Source organism: Rhinoraja longicauda, chromosome 44, assembly GCF_053455715.1.
Source record: "Rhinoraja longicauda isolate Sanriku21f chromosome 44, sRhiLon1.1, whole genome shotgun sequence".
In the NCBI taxonomy this organism is placed as follows: Eukaryota; Metazoa; Chordata; class Chondrichthyes; order Rajiformes; family Arhynchobatidae; genus Rhinoraja; species Rhinoraja longicauda.
Window position 1 is genome coordinate 5,656,408 of NC_135996.1, and position 8,658 is coordinate 5,665,065.

Sequence of the window (8,658 nt, forward strand, 5' to 3'; positions counted from 1 at the left end):
CTGGCTTTGAGCCCCACCGCGGACTTACCGTCTGAGCGTGCGAACCCTTGGCTGGGATCGACGCTCCAACCGCACGAGGCCTGCGGACTTCAACGTCGAGGAGCTCGGGGTCTCGGGTTGAGGCCGACGTCGGGAAGCTCCAAAAGCCGCACTGGGTTCGACAGGCCCCGGCCCGGGGGTAGATCGCCCGCGCGGGGAGCTGAGAATCCCCCCCTCCCCCCCCCCGAGACCCGGGTTCCGCGCCAGAGACTCGGGTTCGATCCTGACCTCGGGAGCTTGTCCGAGCGGAGTTTGTACGTTCTCCCCGTGGGTTTTCTCCGGGCGCTCCGGTTTCCTCCCACACTCCAAAGACGTGCAGGTTTGTAGGCTAATTGCCTTGGTAAATGTAAACATTGTCCCCAGTGTGTGTAGGATAGTGTTAGTGTGCGGGGATCGCTGGGCGGCGCGGACCCGGTGGGCCGAAGGGCCTGTTTCTGCGCTGTATCTCTAAACTAAACTAAAAAAAATTAACTAAACTTGTGTGAGCAGGTGGTCGATGGTCGGCACGGACTCGGTGGGCTGAAGGGCCAGTTTCCGTGCTGTATATCTAAGCTCGTGTGTGATTTTAGATTTAGAGACACAGCGCGGAAACAGGCCCTTCGGCCCACCGAGTCCGCGCCGCCCAGCGATCCCCGCACACTAACACTATCCCACACACACTAGGGACAATTTTTATATTTACCCAGTCAATTAACCTACAAACCTGCACGTCTTTGGAGTGTGGGAGGAAATCGGAGATCTTGGAGAAAACCCACGCAGGTCACGGGGAGAACGTACAAACATCGTACAGACGGCGCCCGTAGTCAGGATCGAACCTGAGTCTCCGGCGCTGCATTCGCTGTAAGGCGGCAACTCTACCGCTGTGCCACCGTGCCGCCCGAACGGGTGGTCGCTGGTTGGCATGGACTCAGTGGGCCGAGGAGATAGTTTTACCGGACAGCATCCCTAAATTAAATTGAACTCATGTGAGCAAGGTCGGCACGGACTCGGTGGGCTGAATGGCCAGTTTCCACGCTGTATATCTAAGCTTGAGTGTCGCTGGTCGGCAAGGACTCGTTGGCCGAATGGCCAGTTTCCATGCTGTATATCTAAACTAGTGTGTGAACGGGTTATCGCTGATCGGCACGGACTCGGCGGGCCGAAGGGCCTTGTTTCCACGCAAGCAGAACTGTACAAAGTAAACATTTTGCTTTTACTGAACATTATTCTGTGTCGGTGGGGAGGGGAGTTGGGGGGGGGGGGGGGAAGGGCCCGTTTCAGAAGGGGGGGAGAGGGGAATTGGGGGGGGGGGGGGAGGTCTCGGGGGGAAGGGCGCGTTTCAGAAGGGGGAGGGGAGTTGGGGGGGGGGGGAAGGTCTCGGGGGAGGAGGGGAGTTGGGGGGGAGGTCTCGGGGGGAGGGGAGTTGGGGGGGGGGGAAGGTCTCGGGGAGGGAGGGGAGTTGGGGGGGGAGGTCTCGGGGGAGGGGAGTTGGGGGGGGGAAGGTCTCGGGGGGGCGTTTCAGAAGGTGGGGGGGTGGGGAGGTCTCGGGGGGGAAGGTAGTTAGGGAGGGGGGAAGGTCGGGGGACGGGCGTTTCAGAAGTGGCGCAGCTTGAGCACGCTGTCCACGCCGCGGCTGGGGCTAAAGAAGGGCACGATGGGGCAGCGGAAGGCGGTGTGGAAGGTGCAGAGGAGCCCCATGCCACAGGCATCGTAGAAGGAGACCAGGCCGGCCTCGAAGTCGAGGTAGACTCCGACGCGGGAGAGGGCGGAGGTCACGGCCAGGGGCCGCTGGCGCTCGTAGTTGACCAGGTAGAGCAGCAGCTTGCAGATGCTCCAGTAGCCGCGGGAGGGCCGCAGCTTGACGTAACCCCGGCGGGCCCCGTGGACGCACGTCAGGCCCAGGTACCAGGCCGGCGACGAGCCCACCTCCACCTCCCAGTAGTGGCGGCCCGAGGAGAAGCGGGCCGTGGCCAGCACCGCGTGGAAGGAGCTGAAGCGCTTGGGGCTGTCGGGCGCTGGGCCGCGGCACGAGGACGACTCCACCGCCGTGCAGTCGCTGTTGAAGCGCAGGTTGGGGTGGGCGGTCGCCGGGTTGAAGCGCAGGTTCTCAGGTACTGTGTGTGTGGGGGGGAACGGCACAAGATGGAGACTAGCGGCAACGCACACGCACGGGCAACGCACACGCACGGGCAACGCACGCTCACGGGCAACGCACACTCACGGGCAACGCACTCACGCGCACGGCAACGCACGCTCACGGGCAACGCACACTCACGGGCAACGCACACTCACGGGCAACGCATGGGCAACGCACACTCACGGGCAACGCACTCACACGCACGGCAACGCACACTCACGGGCAACGCACACTCACACGCACGGCAACGCACACGCACGGGCAACGCACACTCACGGGCAACGCACGCTCACACGCACCGCAACGCACACGCAACGCACACTCACACGCACGGCAACGCACACTCACGGGCAACGCACACTCACGGCTAGCACACTCACGGGCAACGCACACTCACGGGCAACGCACTCACGGGTAGCACACTCACGGCTAGCACACTCACGGGCAACGCACACTCACGGGCAACGCACACTCACGGCTAGCACACTCACGGCAACGCACACTCACCGCTAGCACGCTCACGGGCAATGCACACTCACGGTTAGCACACTCACGGCTAGCACACTCACGGGCAACGCACACTCACGCCAACGCACTCACGGCAACGCACACTCACGGGCAACGCACACTCACGGGCAACGCACTCATGGCAACGCACACTCACGGCAACGCACTCACGGGCAACACACTCACGGGCAACGCACACTCACGGCAATGCACACTCACGTCTAAGCACACTCACGTCTAAGCACACTCATAACTAGGCACTCACTACTAAGCACACTCACAACTAAGCACACTGATGGCTAAGCACACTCACAACTAAGCACACTCACAACTAAGCACTCACCACAAAACTCAGTTGGCCTCTCTCGTTCATCAGTTAGACTTTTTTTTAAATAGGTGCAGGAGACCATTTGATCCGTCGAGCCAGCACCGCCGTTCAATACAATCACGGCTGATCATCCACAATCAGTAACCCTCTCCCTGTCTCTGTAACCCCTTCCCCTCTGGCCCCTACACCCCCTGCCCCGTCTCTGTGCCCCCTCCCTCACTGTGGGGAACAGGAGGTGGAATGGAAGTGTTTGGCGACCGGGAGATCAGGTAGGTCCAGGCGGACTGAGCGGAGGTGTTCAGTGAAACGCTCGGCCGGCCTCCGTTTGATCTGTCCTTTTCACACCTCACCCTTCCACATCTCTCTGCCTCCCTCTTTACCCCTAGTTTCCCTCTCCCCTGACTCTCAGTCTTGACCCGAAACGTCACCCATTCCTTCTTTCCAGGGATGCTGCCCGACCCTCCGAGTTACTCCGGCTTTTTTGTGCCATAGAAACATAGAAAATAGGTGTAGGAGGAGGCCATTCGACCCTTCGAATTCATTGTGATCATGGCTGATCGTTCACAATCAGTAACCCGTGCCTGCCTTCTCCCCATACCCCTTGATTCCACTAGCCCCTAGAGCTCTATCTAACGCTCTTTTTAATTCATCCAGTGAATCGGTCTCCACTGCCCTCTGTGGATTCACAACTCTCTGGGTAGGAAAAGTTTCTTCTCACCTCAGTTTTAAATGGCCTCCCCTTTATTCTAAGACTGTGTGTGGCCCCTGGTTCTGGAGGGGCCACAGTCTATGGGATCTATGGAAGGACGTCCTTGCTATTGAGGCAGTGCAGCGATGTGGGGAGAAGGCAGGCGCGGGTTACTGATTGTGGATGGTCAGCCGCGATCACGATGAATGGCGGCGCTGGCTAGAGGGGCCGAGTGGCCTCCCCCTGCACCTATGTTTCTATGTCATTGGTACCTGGGTTAATGACGTCCTGCATGCGTTTCAGACGATCAGCTGTAGGGGGCCGGTGAACATCTCCCAGCGAGGGTTCAGCCTCATGAGGGTGGTCTTCCCCAGCCGGGGGATGGGTCTGCAAGAGAACCTCCATCAGGTCCCGAGACGTCTCGGGCCCATGGTTCGGCACCCCCCCCGCGACAACCTCTCGCCGACTCCTACAGATACGGAAACGGCTTCATCGGCGCGCCCCGTCCACGAGACCGCCAGATTTGCCCGGACGCACCCCAGACCGCCGGGCGCACAACCCGACCCTCCCTCCCGTCGACTCCCGCAGCGGTAGAGTTGCTGCTTTACGGCGAATGCAGCGCCGGAGACTCAGGTTCGATCCTGACTACGGGTGCTGCACTGTAAGGAGTTTGTACGTTCTCCCCGTGACCTGCGTGGGTTTTCTCCGAGATCTTCGGTTTCCTCCCACACTCCAAAGACGTACAGGTATGTAGGTTAATTGGCTGGGTAAATGTAAAAATTGTCCCTAGTGGGTGTAGGATAGTGTTAATGTACGGGGATCACTGGGCGGCACGGTCTTGGAGGGCCGAAAAGGCCTGTTTCCGGCTGTATATATATATGATGATATGATAACGCCTCGGCAAGGCCGGCAGCATCATCGTCAAGGGCCAATCAATGTTTGGGGGAGGGGAGTCCAGAACCAGGGGCCACAGTTTGAGAATAAGGGTGCGGCCATTTTGAAACGGAGATCAGGAGAAACGTTTTCACCCAGAGAGTTGTGAATCTGTGGAATTCTCTGCCTCAGAGGGCAGTGGAGACCAATTCTCTGAATGCATTCAAGAGAGAGCTAGATAGAGCTCTTAAGGATAGTGGAGTCAGGGGGTATGGGGAGAGGGCAGGAACGGGGTACTGATTGAGAATGATCAGCCATGATCACATTGAATGGCAGTGCTGGCTCGAAGGGCCGAATGGCCTCCTCCTGCACCTATTGTCTATTGACCAGTCTCACCCCCCCCCCCCCCCCCCCCCCGGCCACTCCCTCTTCTCCCCTCTCCCATCGGGGCAAGAACTACAGAAGTGTGATCAGGCAACTGATCCATCCCACCACAACCACAGAGCAGTGCTGAACTACTATCCACCTCTTTGGTGACCCTCAGACTATCCTTGACCGGACTTTGCTGGCTTTACCTCGCACTAAACGTTATTCCCTTATCACGTATCTGTACACTGTGGACGGCTCGATTGTAATAGAAATATAGAAAATAGGTGCAGGAGGAGGCCATTTGGCCCTTCGAGCCTGTACGCACCGCCATTCATTGTGATCGTGGCTGATCATCCACAATCAGTAACCCGTCCCTGCCTTCTCCCCATATCCCTTGATTCACCAGCCCCTAGAGCTCCATCTAACTCTCTCTTAAATCCATCCGGTGAATTGGCCTCCACTGCCCTCTGTGGCAGAGAATTCCACAAATTCACAACTCTCTGGGTGGAAACGTTTCTTCTCACCTCAGTTTTAAATGGCCTCCCCTTTATTCTAAGACTGTGTGTGGCCCCTGGTTCTGGACTCGCCCAACATTGGGAACATTTTTCAACTTCTTCAGTCCTTTTATAATTTGATATGTTTCTATAAGATCCCCCTCTCATCCTTCTAAACTCCAGTGAATACAATCCTAGTCTTTCCAATCTTTCCTCATACGACAGTCCCGCCATCCCGGGGATAGTTGTGGCCATCTGTTGTTGGACATCTCCCGTTTAGAGATGTAGCGCGGGAACAGGCCCTTCGGCCCGCTGAGTTCGTGCCGACCCTCGACCACCCAGTTCACACTGCTGTAGTTCTATCCTGCACGCTCGGGGACAAGTTACAGCGGCCAATTAACCCGCAAACCCACCTCGTCTTTTGAGGTGTGGGATGAAACCGGAGCACCTGGTGGCGCAGCGGTAGAGTTGCCGCCTTACAGCGAATGCAGCGCCGGAGACCCGGGTTCCATCCCGACCACGGGCGCCGTCTGCACAGAGTCTGTACGCTCTCCCGGTGGGTTTTCCCCAGATCTTCGGTTTCCTCCCACGCTCCAAAGAAGTGCAGGTTTGTCGGTTAATTGGCTTGGTAAATGTAAACATTTTCCCTAACGTGTGTGTGTGGGATAGTGTTAGTGTGCGGGGATCGCTGGTCGGCGCGGACCCGGTGGGCCGAAAGGGCCTGCTTCAGCGCTGTGTCTCTAAAACTGAAAAAGAAAACGCTACAACGCCCGGAGAAACCCACGCGGTCACGGGAGAACGTGCAAAGTCCAAACCCGGACAGACAGCACCAGGGGTCAGGATGGAACCCGGGTCTCTGGCGCCGTGAGGCTGCGGCCATTACCCACGGCCTCAGGCACGCCAAAAACCCGTGGTAGTTTGAAGAAGAAATCAAGAGGATGAACTTACTGAGAAATTGTGTCCAGCATCTCCTGAAATACAAAGAAGGGGAGAGAGGAATTGGCATGGGTAGTGTTTATTATTGGCACACTTACTCAGGTAGAGACCGCGCTCGGAAGGAGCTGGCAGACGCTGGTTTAGACCGAAGATAGACACAAAACGCTGGAGTAACTCAGCGGGTCAGGCAGCATCTCTGGAGAGAAGGAATGGGCAACGTTTCGGGTCGAGAACTCAAACCCTTCTCACCCAGAGAGTTGTGAATCTGTGGGATTCTCTGCCACAGAGGGCAGTGGAGGCCGATTCACTGGAGAGAGTTAGATGTAGCTCTTGGGGCTAACGGAATCAAGGGATGCGGGGAGAAAGCAGGAACGGGGTACTGATTGTGGATGATCAGCTGTGATCATATTGAATGGCGGTGCTGGCTCAAAGGGCCGAATGGCCTCCTCCTGCACCAATATTTCTGTTTCTGTTTCTGAGGCTTTTAGTTTGGTTTAAAGACACAGCGCGGAAACAGGCCTTCGGCCCACCGGGTCCGCGCCGACCAGCGATCCCCGCACACTAACACTATCCTACACACGCACTGGGGACAATTTTTACATTGACTGAGCCAATTAACATAGAAAATAGGTGCAGGAGTAGGCCATTCGGCCCTTCGAGCCTGCACCGCCATTCATTATGATCATGGCTGATCATCCAACTCAGTACCTGCCTTCTCTCCATACCCCCTGATCCCTTTAGCCACAAGGGCCACATCTAACTCCCTCTTAAATATAGCCAATGAACTGGCCTCAACTACCTTCCGTGGCAGAGAATTCCACAGATTCACCACTCTCTGTGTGAAAAAAAACGTTCTCATCTCGGTCCTAAAAGACTTCCCCCTTATCCTTAAACTGTGACCCCTTGTTCTGGACTTCTCCAACATCGGGAACAATCTTCCCGCATCTAGCCTCTCCAACCCCTTAAGAATTTTGTAAGTTTTATATGTTTCTATAAGATCCCCCCTCAGTCTTCTAAAACCTACAATTAATAAAGGGGAGGCCATTTAAAACTGAGGTGAAGAAACTTTTTCCACCCAGAGTTGTGAATGTGTGGAATTCTCTGCCACAGAGGGCAGTGGGGGCCGATTCACTGGATGGATTTAAAAGAGAGTTAGTTAGAGCTCATGGGGTTGGCGGAATCAAGGGATGCGGGGAGAAGGCAGGCACGGGTTGCTGATTGTGGACGGTCAGCCGCGATCACGATGAATGGCGGCGCTGGCTCGAAGGGGCTGAGTGGTGATATATTCCTTTATTCGTCCCACATCCGGGGAAATGTAAAGGGATTAACCTGCACGTCTTGGGAGCTTGGGGGGGAAAGCGAAGATCTCGGGGAAAACCCCAACGCGGGTCACGGGGAGAACGGGCTGAGTCGGCGCCCGCGGTCGGGGTGGAACCCGGGTCTCCGGCGCTGCCTTACCTCCAGAGAGACGGACTTCCTCAGCTTGCTCTGGATGTAGGCGATGGATTTCTCCAGCTCGGCGATGGTGGCCGCCAGATCCATCTCCCCGGCCTCCATCTCAGCCCGGGCCACCGTCTCCTCCTCCTCCAGCTGCATCAGCAGCATCTCCCTCTGCTCGATCAGGAACTCGATCAGCTTGGCAAACTCCTTTTCGATCCTCTCCCTCAGCTCCTTCCTTCTCTTCTTCTGCTCCCCCACCCCCCGGGGTTTATGCAGAGAGATGGAAGTAACAGCAAGTTGTTAGTTGGTCTTTAGATTTTAGATTTAGAGATACAGCGCGGAAACAGGCCCTTCGGCCCGCCGGGTCCGCGCCGCCCAGCGATCCCCGCACATTAACACTATCCTGGATAGACTCGGCTTGTACTCGCTGGAATTTAGAAAATTGAGGGGGGATCTTATAGAAACTTACAAAATTCTTAAGGGGTTGGACAGGCTAGATGCAGGAAGATTGTTCCCGATGTTGGGGAAGTCCAGAACAAGGGGCCACAATTTAAGGATAAGGGGGAAGTCTTTTAGGACCGAGATGAGAAAGTTTTTTTTCCACACAGAGAGTGGTGAATCTGTGGAATTCTCTGCCACAGAAGGTAGTTGAGGCCAGTTCATTGGCTATATTTAAGAGGGAGTTAGATGTGGCCCTTGTGGCTAAAGGGATCAGGGGGTATGGAGAGAAGGCAGGTACGGGATACTGAGTTGGATGATCAGCCATGATCATATTGAATGGCGGTGCGTACAGGCTCGAAGGGCCGAATGGCCTACTCCTGCACCTATTTTCTATGTTTCTATCCTACACATACTAGGGACCATTTTT

At 56.3% G+C, this 8,658-nt stretch overlaps 2 protein-coding genes across 5 annotated transcripts in view; one reads left to right on the forward strand and one right to left on the reverse strand.

Moving 5' to 3' along the window:
* Positions 1-1,611: 1,611 nt before the first annotated feature.
* The window catches only part of LOC144612347 (nuclear factor 7, ovary-like), a 13,014-nt gene continuing 5,967 nt past the window's right edge, over positions 1,612-8,658 (reverse strand). The window contains exons 4-7 of the mRNA XM_078431922.1: positions 7,809-8,036; positions 6,363-6,385; positions 3,951-4,147; positions 1,612-2,132 (exon numbers count right to left, since the gene is read on the reverse strand). Coding sequence (XP_078288048.1) covers positions 1,612-2,132; positions 3,951-4,147; positions 6,363-6,385; positions 7,809-8,036 — 969 coding nt within the window. The remainder of the gene's footprint in view (positions 2,133-3,950; positions 4,148-6,362; positions 6,386-7,808; positions 8,037-8,658) is intronic.
* The window catches only part of LOC144612380 (uncharacterized), a 26,220-nt gene continuing 19,201 nt past the window's right edge, over positions 1,640-8,658 (forward strand). For 2 of the 4 annotated variants that reach the window (XM_078431967.1, XM_078431970.1), the window contains exon 1: positions 1,860-2,129. The gene's annotated coding sequence lies outside the window, so the exon portion shown is untranslated. Of the gene's footprint in view, positions 1,828-1,859; positions 2,130-3,190; positions 3,260-8,658 lie in introns of those variants that run through there. The other 2 variants (XM_078431969.1, XM_078431968.1) reach the window with 2 other exon arrangements.